Source organism: Pteropus medius, unplaced genomic scaffold (genome assembly GCF_902729225.1).
Source record: "Pteropus medius unplaced genomic scaffold, Ma_sr-lr_union100, whole genome shotgun sequence".
NCBI lineage: Eukaryota > Metazoa > Chordata > Mammalia > Chiroptera > Pteropodidae > Pteropus > Pteropus medius.
In genome coordinates, this window is record NW_024356397.1 from 454361 (window position 1) to 471012 (window position 16652).

A 16652-nucleotide genomic window follows, 5' to 3' on the forward strand; every position below is an offset into this window, starting at 1 on the left:
CATTTCTTGTCTTATCCACATTTCTGTTAACAGACTTGTTCTCATGATTGTGTTATCCATAAAATGAGCTGTTCTTAAGTCCTAAGATTTAGAAGTTTTCCGTCAGTGTATAGAGGGAATGAGTATTAACTAGAGAGATTTATATGCTATCCATTTTAGCATAGGAGATTGGGGGTCAGAGGGGAGGTGAGGCATCACTGGAAAAAATGTGGCACTTCTTAATCATATTTAAGAAAAGTTGTAGAAATAGTAAACTAGGCTGTCTCTGGGCATATTGGATGAATTTAGTGTATATAATTTCTGACATAGGCTTCCAGCATTCCCAGGTCCCAGGGAGGAGCAAGACTGGCAGCCTGTCCATGCTATATTTCTAAGAACTTGGGAGGAGAGCTTTAAAATTGTACCCTATTTCTATGTTTATTTTGAAGTTTAAGTAACAGTATCTTTTGGTCTTAACTTGCGTTCTCTAATATTAAAATAGCATCAAACCGTAATATATGGTAAAGAGTGACCAGCCATTGTAATGGCATTTAAAGTAGGCTAACATCTTAACATCTTATTACCTCAATACAGTTTAAATTAGTAGTCATATTTAGTTTTTCTTAACTATTTATGAGCCCTAGAATTTATTCCAAGTGTGTGAATTAGGCAATGATGTTGAAATGTTTCAAAGTAGTAAGGAATGCTTTAAAGGAGAAAATATTTGGGGGATGGGGTACTAAGGGTTTCTTATATTGAACTTAAGTAGTTTGAATTCCAATTTGACTTTACCTCTTAGGGCCACCTTTTGATACATTTCATTTCCAATTCCCTGAATCACTCTTTTTTTTTCCCCCCCAGCACTTGGATTCAGCTCCTTCATTTCCAACATGGAAGAAACTTACAGTATGTACTCCTTACTGCTTTTAGAAAATAAATTACTTATATATAGTTTTATGTCTGACAGGACTTTAATGTGTGGGAAAGAGTCACATTTCTCTTAAACTGCTGAGGAGAAAAGGTCTGTGTGGTAGTAATATAGAGAAGTTCCCAAATTTGAAATAAGACACTTGAAATTTAAATAGTTAAAGAGTTATGAGAAGTTGTCGAGCTTTGAAAAGGCTGTAGTTGAGACACCTGTGTTAAAATATATTTTTATTAAATGAAGCATTTTAATTCCTCAGGACTTCAGTTTCTCCTGTTAGTGACATAGGTATAGTAAGCTGTTTTGAGGGATAATATAGTACTGTTGATGTACATTGAGTTTTTACGATTAAAAAAATCCTAAGGAGGGTATTTCTCAAGTGATCCAGGAACCTTAGATGGCCCAAGAAGTCAAAAAGGAGCCAACATTATACAAGTGTAGAACCAAAAGAAACCTGAAAAATCATTTCACTTAATACTCAAATTTTACAACTGAGAAAACAGAACCTAGATTAATTGATTTGCCCAATGTTCCATAGTTGGGACAGAGTGAGAACCAGAGTCTTACATGTCGTTTGTATGCCATGCTGTACTTGATACCACAAAGCACTATGATTTCTAGGCCCTGACCCAAGTTTGAGGAACATCTGAGCCAGTGAGTGGACAAAACTTGTCAACAGGGCCTACTTTGTTTCCTACTTTGCTGTCTTGTTCAGAATCTCTTTATAATTAATAAGTTCCAACTAAAGGATATTTTAGTTCCATTCTACCTTCAAAGAAGAGTCTGACAGAATTTTTATCACCAACATATAAAAACTACAAAGGTTCTCAAACTTTAGCATGCAGCAAAATCACCTAAGGGGGTTTTTAAAACACAGATTGCTGGACCCTACCCTGAAAATTTTTGATTCAGAAGGTCTGGGACCCAAAAATTGGGATTTCAAACATGTTTTCAGGTAATGCTGCTGGTCTGAGGACCATATTTTGAGAAGCATTGCTGTAGAAGGTTGATGGTCCTTCAGCTTCCTTAGATCTTTCTCCACCCCTTTAATTTTTTATTAAAATATTTTAATTAAAATTTGAAATTCCCGTGCTTGCTTTGGCAGCATATGTACTAAAATTGGAACGATACAGAGAAGATTAGCATGCCCCCTGCGCAAGGATGACACGCAAATTCATGAAGCTTTCCATATTTTTAAATATATGGTTGCTGAAGGAAACTGGACTCTGGGTGGTAATCACACAATAGAATATATAGATGTCAAATTATAAGGTGCAGCTGAAAATTATATAATTAACCAATGTTACCCCAATAAACCTTTGAAAAATAATAAAATAAATAATAAAATTTGAAATTCCCATGTGAGATAGATTTCATTTATTTTATTCATTCATTCGTAGAAGCTTACTACTGTCTATTAAATTAGAAAGCGACTTCTCCCCTCTGTCTGTCATTCTTAGTTACTTTCTTCAGCCATAATTTTTTTCTTAGAAAAATACCACCTGGAAGTATGTTAGAAATGCACAATCTCAGGCCCCATCCCGAACCTAGTGAATCAGAATCTGCATTTTAGCACAATCCTCCAGTGATTTAACACCTGGGAATTATGTTAAAGTTTAAGAAACACTGCTTTAGAATATAGTTGATCTTTTTCCCACTTCACCTAAAACTCTAAGCTGGAAATTCCTAAAGATCTCCAACTTCTGTTTTGGGCTGTACCTCTTAGTTGATGGTACTTTTGTCTAGTTCCTTATTTTCAGGAAGTTTCCTCCATTTCTCATCATGGGTTCTAGGCCCTACACAAGTGTGAGGGACATCTGAGTCTGCGCTTTAGGAGAAAGCTTGTCCACAGGGCCTACTTTGTTTTCCAAATTAAGTTATATTCCCTGAAAGCCAAACAAAATTTTTGCCGAGCAGTTTTATTATTAATTATAACCTTAAGTGCAGAGATACTTCAGTGTAGCACTCTTAGATATCTGCCAGAGACAAGTACTCATATAATACACAAAGAAGTATATACTAGATTGTTAGTTATGACATTGTATATAACAGTAAAAAACTAGAAACAACCTAAATGTCCATCAGTAAGGTAAATGATTAAGAATCTATGGTACATCCATTTGCAGCAATGAAATATTTCTTATACATACTGACATAGAAGGCGCTCTAGGATATATTAAGTAAAAAAATTTAAAAAAAACATACAAAATAAGTACTGGAAATCCTATTGCATGGTACAGTATGGAGGCATCTTGAGGACATTATGCTAAGTAAAATAAGTCAGTCACAAAAAGACATACTGTGTGATTTCACTCTGTCGTATCTAGACTAGTCAAACTCAAAAACAAAGTGGTTGCCATGGTTGAGTGGAAGAGGGAAATGGGGAATTGTTTGTTGGGTATAGAGTTTCATTTTTTTCAAGATGAAAAAGTTCTGGAGATTGGCTGTATAACATTGTGAATATTCTTAACATTACTGAACTGTATACTTAAAAATGGTTAAGATGGTAAATTTTATGTTGTATATATTTTATCACCATTTAAATTTCTTAATTAAAAATTTAATAAATTTTTAAATCTAAAAAAACAGGTTAGAGCTGACCTAAGTTACCAGAGACCAAAAGAAAAGCATTATGGTAGGAAGCTATCATTATCAGCCCCGATGTATGCCACTGTATGGGCAGTACAATGTATATGAATCATAAGGTATGTCCAGTCTGTCAGCTGCTGACATGGCCTAACATTTTGCTAGTGATGGAATGGATTAAATGAAAGGAAATAAGAATTTCATCTATAAACTCTCCCTGGTTGTCCTGAAGCTTCAGAAATATGAAAAGATTGCTGGTCAAGATGAGCCTGGTTGGAATAATAAGCATGCCTGTCCTCTAAGACTTTTCCTCCCTATTCATTTCTTCCTTCAAGTCACCTTTCTGGCTCATTTGCATTGCGATCATGGTTTGCAATTTATTCCATGTTTACCACCCTTCCAGTGAAACTGTCTGTTTCAATTCCCCACTGGCTTCTGATTTTCATAGCAGTCTCCTGGTTTATAAGCTTCTTATCGAGTGTGAATTGTTTATCTTATTTCACTTTTATCATTGCCTTCAGTGGGGCAACAGCATTTTATTAGGTTGCCTCTTGTCCCCATAATGTACTCCGAATGTGCTTAACCATTTAATTTCCTTTCTTTAACCAGGCTTGTTAAAATTTGGAGTTCATCCTGAGCATCTTGTAATGCCTAAGAGTAGTTTTACACATTCAGAGAAACTTCTCTGAGAGACATATTCAAAGAAATTTTCATAGTTCCAAACTATGGAAATGATCCCTGAAACTATAGTCTTCTAAGGGTAGTTTTAAATAGTACGATATAGGTTAGAGGCTTTCTTTCACACAGAAGCTTTATATATCCGCAGTGGTTCTGTTTTTGCAGATTATTTTATTTTTTAATCTGGCCAATTTGATAATCACCAGATTAAAGAATTCTCATCTGTGTGAAAATATGAAAAGTAAAACTACCTATCCGATAAAAGTATTGATTTCATTTGAGAGGTAAATAGAGTAACCAAAATCAGTAACTACTTATAGTAGTAAGTTAAAGCAAACAGATGAAAAAGAGATTATCAACTAATATTTCTCAAGCTTCCATACAACATGTAACTGATACAGAGCAGTGCTTACCAACCTTTTTCATGTCATGGCCTACTAGTAAATTAGGAATGCTGGAAATGGGATTAACTACCCTCAACTTGCCCTAGGACTAATCGAGGATACGGACACACATGCAGTGGACCCCTGCATTAATATATTGGCCTACCACCCGTTTCAGTCTTCAACATACTTGTTGGGAAGCTCTGGTTGGGTTAGCTAGAATAGGAATGACCCTAAATTAGCAGTTTTAGGAAGGGAAAAGAGTATGTCATTTTATTTAACTTTTTGTTTTATAGTAAAGATAACCGACAATGAAAAACAACTGTGTTTAAGTACAACCAAGTAAGAACTTAGACCTCATCCCATGATTGCTAGTTTTGCTGGACTTATTAAGATTTAGTGATAATACAGTTTTATCTTCTCGGGGTTACATTTTCATTTTCAAATGTTTAGTCACCCTTTTTTTTTTTAATTTCAAGTTGTTGTCAGACTGTCTTGTTCTATTCTTACAGATTCTGTTGGAAAACACAGTGTGCTTGGAACACTATAGTTTTACAAGGACCTATTAAGTTTTATACTAATCCTGTTTCTCTCTCTTTCAGTCGATTCCCTGGACCCTGAAAAGCTATTACAATGCCCCTATGATAAAAACCACCAGATCAGGGCCTGCAGGTTTCCTTATCATCTTATCAAGTGCAGAAAGGTAGGATATGATTTTCATAATTTGCCACACAATGCCCTCCTGAGTTCTCTTAAACAATTTTTATAAATATCAAATGATTTTAGCATAAATGTTTTAATTGAATGCTGGAATTGTTTTGAGTATGTACCTTTGACTGTACCAACGTTTGTAGAAAGGAGTTTGCTTATTTTGAGGATACATAAGGTTTTTTTGTTTTGATTTTTTCCACCCCAACTAGTGACAAAGCACCCTTTATAAACAACTTCTCTGGAGTCTTCTTCCCTTTGTAAAACAGGAAATATTAATTTTTGCTAGCAATGAGAAATCCCTCTTTCCTTGTGAACTTGATGTGTTCATTGTCCTGATAAGGATTAAGTGCTATAATGCATTGATTTCTGATTTTCGTTTGTTTGTTTGTTTGTTTGTTTGTTTGTTTAGAAATTTTAGAAAAGTCGAACACCCAGAGTTTAGCCCCAAAAAAGATTATTTCTAAAAATAATTTTCACCAAATTTCAATAGTAAGCATCATTAGGGGCAGAAATAACATCAGAATTTTTTTCTCTGGTCAGTCTTTTATAGACTTAGCTGATATAAACTGCATTCATGTTGGTATATTAACTGAGGCACTTGGAAAAGATTGTTAGAATGCACATGTCAAATACAGAAGCCAAACTTCTACCAGGATCTATGCTTGGGAAACAATTGTGGTATTTAATCCAAACTGTGTACAGTTCGTTTATGCATTAACATCCTTTAAAGGGCATTTCTCTTGCAATCCTGGAGATATGATTATAATGCCATTTTTTTTATTATTTCTCCAGGGTTTTTTTTTTTTTTTAATAATCTTTTTAGCAAAAATCTCTTAGGGTTGAACCTACACAATATGAATCAGAAGATACCACCTTAACTTCCTCCCCTAGGCTCTCAAATATGTCAAAGATAAAGGTTGGGAGAGGGAGCCAAGCAGAATTAAAGACATTGTCATAGCTCCCCTTTTCTAGTGCTCTTAATCTTTGGTCACATACCTTTTGCATTGGAATGTCTGTTTCCCTTATGAAAATCGTGGAGATAAATGCCCTCACAATTTTCTCCATCCTCTATTTTTTCCAGCCTTCTCCCCACTTCACATTATTTTTACTTTTTTGAGTATCATTTGTGATGTATCTTTTGCTTCCCCTATTAAATTTCGTAATTACTGGTATTTTACCATAAGATTTGGGTGGTATTGAACACTTCGTTTTGTTTTAAAATAAGGAACTTTGTCAGCAGAGTAGACTCTATCATTTGGGCTTTTCCTTAGAGAAATAGCTGAAATAAAGGTCAAAATGTTCAGAGCCTCATTTCAGGCATCATTAACTTAAATAAGTGTTCCTGTGTTAATCTGAAAAATCGCTAGTTTGCCTCTTCTGCAGCTTCCTTCCAGCAGCTATTTTCCAACCCTATTATATTGCAATAGCAGGGGCACTACTGCAGTGCAGACTAAGAGTATCTTTTAGTGTTACTGTTCATCCTAAATATCAGCTTTCAAAGATATCCAGAGAGCTCTACCATTACAGGCTGTGCCACCTGAATCTTGTGACCCTGAAGAGCAAAGGGGGAAAATATGATTCAAATACCCAATCCTAAATTTGCTGTTTACCTCAATTTATGCAGCTTTAACCCCAATATCTGTGTTGTCTGTCTCTAATCATAACAAAGAAGCTTATGTTTTGATGATTTTTAGGTACTACATGGTCTTTATGAGTGATAAATAATCCCCTCTTAATTTTCTACTGTGAGTTCACCTATCATAGCGAAGGCACAGGTTTATTGAGAGATTTTAGGGGAGCCATTTATAGAGTGAAGCTGAGCCACTACCCTTGGACTTTTAAGAGATCCAAAGAATTGATAGACCCCTTAACTTTTGTTCAACAGAATCATCCTGATGTCGCAAACAAATTGGCTACTTGTCCCTTCAATGCTCGCCACCAGGTTCCTCGGGCCGAAATCAGTCATCATATCTCAAGTTGTGATGACAAAAGTTGTATAGAGCAAGATGTTGGTAAGACTGACTAGCTGAAATGTTTCAGAGCTAGCGTTAACCACTTTAAATTTGTATTATACTACATTGTCACTTTGAGTTTTGGCTTTCATCATTTATGAAGTACAATACTTTTCAGCAACAAAGGGTAGTCCGGTTGTGTTTGTCAGACTGCTTTCTCTTCTGAACCACCTTATTTTATTAATCATCTAAATATAAAATTTATTTTATTACCATAAATATGGTAAACATCTTTGTTTCTGCTTTTCTTTCTTGTCCTCTGTCAACAAGGGGATAAAACTACTCTGCTTATCTTTTATACCTTCTGTTTTTCGAAACAAAGACCCATTAGGCTACTCTGCAACCCCCTTAGCCATTAATCCCTTTAAACTTAATAACATGGCAATGTCCTGTTCTAGTGGTAGAATCTCTGTTGTCTTGCAGTCAACCAAACTAGGAACCTTGGACAAGAGACTCTGGCTGAGAGCACATGGCAGTGCCCTCCTTGCGATGAAGACTGGGATAAAGGTGAAATGCCTCTACATCTTTTTCTTTACAATGTCTAAATCTCAAGTCATTTGCTTTAGACAGAAGGAAGATTTTCCTTTTTTATGAACATACCATGTTGTTCAGAATGCTTTATTATTTTTATTGGGCCCCAAAATGAGCACATTTGTATCGCTGTGCAGACATGTGGAACAGCCTATCCCTCTTGATTGGAAAAAGCACTTCTTTACATCTGTTTCTTTCCATAAATTGTGTTGTACCATCTGTGTTTGGCTGTTACTAGGCACGTTTATTATTATTTATGTCGCTCGTGTTTATATCTTTCAATTAAATTCCTGCTACTGTGTCACTTAGGCAGGGTACTTGATCAATTTTTACTTGCTTCTCTAAACATAGGTGTATTATCTCCTATCTTACAAATTCAACTAGCATGAATTGGTGTTTTGTACCACAAACTATGTTTCGTTTCCTTTGGCAGATTTGTGGGAACAGACCAGCACTCCATTTGTCTGGGGCACTGCCAACTACTGTGGCAAAAACAGGTAAATGAAATATCTTATTCTCAGCCCTGCCTCCTAAAATCAGAGTGCTTTGTTACCAAAAGAAGCCACCGAAGCATAATTGACTCTTTCCTTGATGATGTTACTTGTGGTAACTTAGTCTAGATACTGTTTGGACGGATTTTTTTTTATCATTTCTTCCTTGATTTATAAAAAGGTCACATGCTTTATGTTAATTACTGTGTGAACACAAAAATACTGGCTTATAGTCTAGCAAAGGAGGCAGTGGTGCTAGACATTCTTATGTCTTTGTTGTTTTTTTGCTAGGTTCATATTTTAACGCTTTGAACAAAATCTCCAGCTATACACCACATGGATGTAAAAATGTTTACTCAGTAACTAGTGTCTAAGGCAAAAAGTAATCTGAAAAGTTTTTGATTTGAGATTGGGGAATCCAGAATGCCAATGTGTAGAGAAGAAAATGCATCTCTTCTTCCCACTGGTTTCGTATCTGATTTTTAAATCTATAAGATTTCTCATTATTATTTGATTTTCAAACTTTGGAAGATCAAGTTTCAAACCCAAATGAGAATATTTCTGGATTATAAAATGAAGGAATGAGATGCTAGACTTCATTTTTTTCCCCAAATAGAATGCGTATCAATTTTTATTTCTTAATTTCTGAGGTCAGTAATCGTAGATTTACCATATTTTATGCGTGCACTAAGATAGAAAAACTTAAAGATGAATTCCATTGATACAATTTTAATCTTCCCTTAGCTTTATGAGATTTGTTGCCTTTGGTTTGATTTCCTTGGTATTTTATCTCTTATGTTTATTGAGTGAGTTGATGAGCCTGTCATGCAACTGAATAGTAGATGGCATTGCTGTTTATCTCAATTTCTGGAAAACGAAAATGTTTAGACCAATCTTAATGCCTGAAAAGAACAGTGAGCTTTCCAGAGAAATGATAATCATTCTAATTGCAAGAATGTTTTGATGGAAATGTGTTTACATTTCAGAATGTAGGGTTTTTTCCTTCCAAAGTTCACACACACACACACACACACACACACACACATTTTGATTGTTTAGTGTGTGCCTGCCTGGAGAATACAGATATGCTGGCATAGTCAAATTCATCTTTCTTTTTGCAGCCCTGCAAGCAACATAGTTATGGAACATAAGAGTAACCTGGCTTCAGGCATGCGTGTTCCCAAGTCTCTGCCTTATGTTCTGCCATGGAAAAACAGTAAGTGAGATGAGGCAAAATGCTTTTATTCTTTTCTTTGTGCTAATACACACAGTTAGTCTTGATTATTCAGAGACATGATTAGTCTGAATACCTTCCACTCCCATAACCCTTAGAGTGGGTACCTCAAGTTTTGAACCCTAAGCACCTCATTCACTTCACCCTAGTGTCAGCTCTGGTGGGTAACAGGAAATTATAAACAGGAAGGTACAAGATCACAGAAACCAAAAGAACATTTTCAAGATGGGGTGAACTGACATCAAATACCATGAGTAAATTTGGGGACCAATAAAAAAGCTATTGATTGTAGCTAGGAAAAAGTCATCCCTGACTTTCAAGGTATAATGTCAGTAGGGAATTATGATTAGAAATTAGATTGCAGGGATCTAAAAGAAAACGAAGAGAGAAATGAAAGTTATGAGTCATAAGAACCAGCATAAGAAGAGTATTTGGATGTCTTCCTTAGACATCAGAGGCCATGCTGAGCAAACAGATACTAAATTTGTATCATACCAGCCTAGTAAAGAAATTCCAGCATATGGAACATCCAAGATATTGTCATTTTTATTTAATATAAACTTTCTTTTCCTAATGTTGCCCCAAATTCAGATTCCCTTGGTTTCAGTCTTTGCTACTGTTAGAGTTTATTTTCAAATGGCTAGAGGATTCCCTTTTAAAAATTTCCCTTTGGATACTTGTATTTTCCAAAACATGAGATCACCAAATTATATGCCAAAAGGCTTGATAAGTAAAGGGCTGTTTTCTTTTCTCATGCTCTTGAGTGGAATCCAATTACTAATTTTAAATTCTTCTACTTTTATATCGTAATTCAATACACCCCAGAATAAGTCATTTGTGTTTAGTAAGAATAGGGAATGGAGTCAATTTCAATTGACATGATGTATTTATTTTGAAATATTTCTGCTCTGTAGATGGAAATGCACAGTAACTGAATATCTCATCAAGTAAGTGTTTCAGTTTTATTTCACTATCTCTTCAGATGGTAGCAAGATTTAACTGGACATAAAGCAGTTTGGGTCCAATTTCCTTTCAGATTATGGTACCAAATTAAAGCTTTGTGTGCGTCTGTGTTTTTTAAGTATATAGCTTCTATTATGGCTTTACATACTAATGAATAGGCATTTACTGGTTAAATTAGAATTCAGTTAACATGCCAAGTTGCTTTGTCAAATGTTAGTACACATTGCCTTTTTTCTTTTTCTTTTTCTTTTTTTTTTATCAAAGTTACATTCTAGATCTATCACGCCTCTTTAATGGACTGAGATTAATCAGACAGCTGTGCTTCACTGCTCTGCAATTCTTTCCCTGTGCAGTACAGTTTAACACTCATCGAAAAATTCGTATTCTTTTTAATGAGCACTTAAAAGTTTTGGGTCTCTAGGAGTCTTGTACTGTTGATCTTATCTGAATATTTGATTTAACAGAATCTCACAAAATCTATATGAAGAGACCAAAATCTTTTACTCTTCATAGATGAAGCCTTTCCTTGAGGTTACCTTATGTACTCATAGCAGAGCCAGGTTTGATGCTTCAAATGTTGCCTTGGCTGAGGCTGCCCAGCCACACTGCTCCTAGCAAAAAGAATATTATAAAGGCTTGGATGGGATTATATCCCCACTGTCTTGCAGATAGTCAGCCCTCAGTGAATATTGAATGAATGAGTAATTGGCCTTTGCCTTTCAGTTCATTCACTTCCTTTGGACAGTGATGGATCTTCTGTGAGTTAAGGTACATTTGTACAAAAACTGATGTTTCTTCTGGTGAGAAGTAGAAAAGAGATTCTAAAAGCAAACACCCCTTAGCTATGGAAAGTAATATCTATCAATTGCTTCTAGATACCAGCCATTTATCTTGGTAGGTTCTGACGTCAAATTGTTAAATATATCTGGAAGCCAGAAAATTGCATTTGGCCCCAAGAAAAGAAAGAGACACTATAGCACTGGGGTGTGTCAGGAAAGCACACACAAATCTGGATAAATGGTAAACTTTGAATCCTTCTCTGACACACTATGTAAAATACTTGGTGCTCATACAGTATGAATAGCTGTCTAATAAAAATGGCTACTCTAAGGTGAAAGGCTAGGAAAACTCTATCAGTTAAGACACTCCTCTCTTTTGAAACTTAACTCTTTGCTATTAAACTCCTTATATGCTGAAAATTTATTTTTCTGTGTAACCCCTGAAGAATCAGGGAAAAAAAATTATCCTAGGTTAGGTAAGAATCCTTAAACAGCCACAGACCTTCTTATCACGAGGATAAGAAGGTCTGTGGCTGTTTAAGGATTCTTACCTTTAAAAATAAAGCATCATTTTTTTAATGCCTATTGTTGGGGAATTCTCTACCTTCTTTCGAAGGATACAAAAGAAATATGAGACATGACTTATTCCCTTAAGGAACATAAGTGTGGGTGGAAAATTTTTTGAATGCACATATGTGAAAAGAGTTTGTTCACCTTGTGCTCAATATGCTTTGTCCCATTTGTGTTTATCAGTACCTTCACTCTTTACTAGATAAGTGCCTCAAAAGCAGGTAATACTTATTTTATGTTCACCTAAGATACACTGTAACAGCTCAAAAAAAATTGTTGAATTAATAAGTAGTAGAGAGTATAAGAAGAGAAAAAGATCAATATAAGTTAATTGGAATTAATCCAGAATTGTCTGTAGAAGTCAATTGCCTGTATAGTCAATTCTGATTTTCTCCTCACTCATGAAACTGTTGACACAAGGAGTGTACATTGATCTCTGTATAGAATGCTTTTAATTCATTTAACAGGTTTCTGTGTGCTTAGTGGTACTGAAGAGCTAAGGGTCAGAAGGTACTTGATGTTTTGCCATTAACAGCAGCAAATCCTGCAGCCCAAGAGATTTTAATTGGGTTATAGTTGTGTGGGCCATTGTCATAGTTGGTGCTTTTGTCATTGAAAGAAACTAAAAATTTTTTTTCTCATTTCCTTACAGATGCCTGACCTTAGAAGACTCTTGCTTCTTCCTGCTACTAGTGGGTTCTTCGTTTTTCTCCTAATCTAATTATAGAAAGATAAACTGTGACTTTCAAACTGACAAATACCTTTTTTTCCTCCCCCCTTTTGAACCCTCACTCATTTGATGCAAGAAAGAACCCTCATACTTACAAGAACTGTTTCAAATAAACCATTGATGTAGATAGCTTGATAGTTTGGTTAAGTACCTGCAGCCCCAAGATCAGAAATCACATCCCATTCCACATTAATGAAACATAATTATTTAAAGTAATAAGAATCCAGCTAAAGCAAGCAAGAAATTTGGGTTAGAAAAAGTAACTGTATATTTGTGTTCTCTAACACACATGGACCAAATTCTTTTTACCATTAGTAGGAATGGGCCTTTTCTGAATAGTGCATCTATTTATCCAGTTGCCAAGATATTGATAGCTTTTATAGAGCAAAATACCCCATTCTTGTTTAGAATCTTAAGGATATCTTGCTCCCTGAATATTTCCAACCTAGGGTAGGTTTCTTTTATTTATTTTATCTCACCTACATTCCAGCCAGAAATTGTACTAGCTATCAAACTATATGTGGATTATATAGGAGTGAAGATTGGCATGGAGTGGAAGAACCAATATACTTGGAGAAGAGATAGGTTTTCTACCTGTGTGTGAAATATGATTTAAGTTTCAAAGCTTAAATGCGTGAGAGCACTGCTGACTACTGTGAGACATGTGTATAATAAGTTAGATTTTGAAACATTCAGAGCTCTTGCTATCCTAGCATCTTTTTGGCCCTTACAAGGAGACTTCATAATCTCCCCAAAACAGTTTTTTTTTTGTTTGGATTATTTTTTGTGTGATTGTTTTCAAGTTTGGTTTGGTTTGGTTTTAAAACTGGCTTGGGGAGGGATTTGGGATCAGATATAGATAGAAACTTAAGTGAAGCATACTGACAGTTGCAAAAATGATCTCTCGAGCATTGTTTGAGAGTAACAGATAAGGAGGAGTGAACTTTCGTGGAAGGCCTTTTTCCAAGAGTTTTACACAAAACAGGATTCTCCCCTGATGAAGCAGAGATATCTGTTTGTTTAGTTCCAATCTCTTAAAACAGGTTGAAGATAAGCCCCAGTACAAAAGTATTTCTGCTTCTTAGCTGTGTGATCTTAAGTGACTAACTAGATCATTTCTTCTGGAGAAAATGGGTACTGTATTGAGAAGGGGGAAAAAACACCCTTTATGCCCCTAATTTTGGTCATTTATGTTTTTGTATCAATCAGCACTTCACAAAAACTTGTTTATTTAAATATTCTTATTACTGGAAAACACAAAATCCTTTGATTTCATTTGATTGGGTGATGACAGAACAAAACTGTCATCTCTCTACACTTGTAACCCAGAACTACCTAGTTTAGGAAAAGCAAGCAGGGGCATGAATCTCATTGCAAAGAATTAGCTGCTTGAATATAACTCAACAAAAGAATTAAACAGAAAATAGTTACTTTGTTTTTTTAAATGAGGGGCGAGATAGGCCAACATCTATCATTTATGAAAAAAATGAAAAACCTTATTGTTATTTTAGGAAGACACCTCTTTGCTCATGATTACTAGAACTTAATCAAAAACATCTGACCTTTTGGAGTGTGGGTAGCATTCGTATAGGAGAATGCCTGCCTGTTTGCTCACAAAATAGATAATCCTGTTGTTTCTTTAGTAAACTAATGATTAAAGCAGCCAATTTGTCTGATCCAAGAGCTTTCAGAGACTACTTGGAATTTTTCTTGGGCTTAGGATTCACTAGTCTGGACTTTGTTTGCTAGAGATTTTTAGAGATTCCCAAAAACTGGAACAAAGAAATGACTAACTCTACTTATGTCAGAAGTTGGGAGGAGAAGCTTACTTATCTTTGAAACCCTCTTTTTCAGAAGATACACTCTCTTTGGAATGTGAACAGTAGAAGGGAAACAGCTGAATATTCTACCTTAATTTCAGTTAAAGTCAAGTGTTAAAGGTTAAATGCAGAGGTGTTTCAAAAGCTTAGCCCAGAGAGCCTTTGAGTCCTGCATTTGATCTTGTGCAGGGCTTCCAGACTCTTCCCCAGGGAGATTTGCTCTTTGGAGACTGCCTTTCTCTGTAGGGATTCTAGAAGTGCCATTGTGATTTGCACATGTTCTTACCAGGAATAAACAAATGAGGGTAATGATGCTTAGCTCTCCTGGTAGCTGTACGTGAGCTAAACAAGGAGAATATTTAGATTTGATTTCTAATAATGCTCCACAGTACTCTTTCATTGGTGAGACAGAACAGTAGCTGCTTGTGTTAGTCTCTTAGACAAAACATATATACCTGTTTTGGCATTCTTAGAGTCTTTTAGTTGTACTTTTCACAGTTCACATTAAGCTCCAAACTAGGAAGAAACCAAAGAGATGATATTATACATATTATTACCATTTTTAAAGAGATCTTAAAAATCAAGGTGATTCATATACTGTATTTTAAATGATCAAAGCAGGACTGGCCTTGGGAAGAAGAGATCTTTAAGAAAATACTCATTTTCTTGTGCCAATACAATGTACAGAATAAGGAAAACTACCTAAATTCCAAGAGAAAAATACTATAGTGACTGCTCATTCTTTTGATCACTATCTTCCTGGTACTGTTAAGCTTCAGAACATCCTACTTTACAGTGATGGCCTTTGAAGGCACATAAACCTGTTACCTCATACCAGCAGTCTCAGCTGACTTTTCTATTCTAGCCACACTAAGGTCTGAAAAATGCAGACCTTTGTATGAACAGGGCAGTTGCCCTTTACCCAGCTATTCCACTGCCTGGTCCAACTCACTTAACTCTTATAAACTTGGTAACTGGTGAGATAAATATAAAATCTAAGTTTGTTCGTAGCTAGGAAGAATAGCATCCTAGGCCAACAGCAACCCTAGAGAACAACCATATGGTCAGCAGATTTGCATTTGTGTTTACCTTATTTAAAGACTGTTTTATATAAAACCAAAATAGTGTAAGAGCCTTTGAGGAAACATGAAGTAGACAAGTTTGGTTGTTTTATTTTATATTATTTATGTAGACACACAGAGGAGATAAATCCAGGTTGTATGAAAAACTGCTTATGAACCCAACCGTGCCTCTTAATTTTTATTAAAATACTTGTTATTGAAATAAAGTATACTTTTCTAGTTCATCTGTTTGGATTCTGCTTCCTCAGGTTTTGGTTTCTGGTTTTCATTGGACAGGGTCAGGATGTTTAGCTCCTTGTGTTGGTTTTCTCTAGAGTAGAACATAACAGCAGAGGTGCAAATTGAAAGTGATAGAAAGTCTTGATCTTGAGATTAAAATCTCCATTGCGATATCCTTTTATTGAATTGGAGATTTCAACAGAAGAGTCAGTGTTTTAGCCTTACAAAACTCTTGGAAAAATAAACATTGATATGGTTCTGCTAAGTGTGTAACTGATTCCCATCTAGAGTATCTCATATACTCTTAGCGCTGGAAGGGAGCTTAGCACATAATCCAAAACTTCATTTACATATGAAGAAATAGGCTATGTACATCTATGCAACATGACATTTCTTTAAAAGAGAAGGATAAACACAAAATTCAAGATAGTGGTTATCTCTAGAAGAGAAGCCGAGGGGGTTAAGATCAGGAAAAAATACAGTATAGTAGTATTCTGTTTAGTAAGTTGGGTGGTGGGTTTCCCAGTGTTTATCTTATTACAATGCTTTATATATGTATTAAATATACAATTTTAAAACATTTAAGAATAATGGCTAAAATTGTTGTGCAATGTTTACTGTAGGCAATCCACTGTTCTTACTTAGCATTTTACATATTTTAACCCAGAGTGGGGGAAAAACAGGCCCTAAAAGTTTTATCTTTGCTGAAGATACACAGCTTGTTAATAGTGAGCTGTCACCATAACCTGAGAATTCTGATTTGTAGTTTACTGCATTTGGCTTCTCTAACCATCCGACTTCCCTAAATGTTTTTGTACTCAACCTCTCATTCTCTCAGGCTGTGAGTTTCCTTCTGAACTTGTTGCCATGTCTACCAGCTTGGACTCCATGGTCAGTCACTTCAGTGGCCTAAATTAGTACCCTGAGTTCCATTGACCCCACTTTGTTCTACTGTCTCT

General features: G+C 35.5%; 1 protein-coding gene and 1 non-coding gene across 2 annotated transcripts; both read left to right on the forward strand.

The window, feature by feature from the left end:
• Positions 1 to 718: 718 nt before the first annotated feature.
• Positions 719 to 12700, forward strand: GTSF1 (gametocyte specific factor 1). The gene is made up of 8 exons (XM_039862113.1): positions 719 to 885; positions 5154 to 5254; positions 7148 to 7274; positions 7698 to 7781; positions 8239 to 8302; positions 9418 to 9512; positions 10445 to 10477; positions 12495 to 12700. Exons 1-7 carry the CDS (start codon positions 870 to 872, stop codon positions 10459 to 10461), a joined length of 504 nt encoding a protein of 167 aa, XP_039718047.1. The 5' UTR covers positions 719 to 869; the 3' UTR covers positions 10462 to 10477; positions 12495 to 12700.
• On the forward strand, positions 1994 to 2100 carry LOC120602269 (U6 spliceosomal RNA). Its single transcript, XR_005652673.1, has one exon. It is a non-coding gene; the product is annotated as a U6 spliceosomal RNA (small nuclear RNA).
• Positions 12701 to 16652: the final 3952 nt, after the last annotated feature.

Excerpts from the sequence above, each read along its gene's own strand:
- GTSF1 (XM_039862113.1), top strand. Across the intron at positions 5,255-7,147 it reads ATCTTATCAAGTGCAGAAAG|AATCATCCTGATGTCGCAAA; the intron begins GTAGGATATGAT and ends TTTGTTCAACAG. Across the intron at positions 7,275-7,697 it reads TTGTATAGAGCAAGATGTTG|TCAACCAAACTAGGAACCTT; the intron begins GTAAGACTGACT and ends GTTGTCTTGCAG.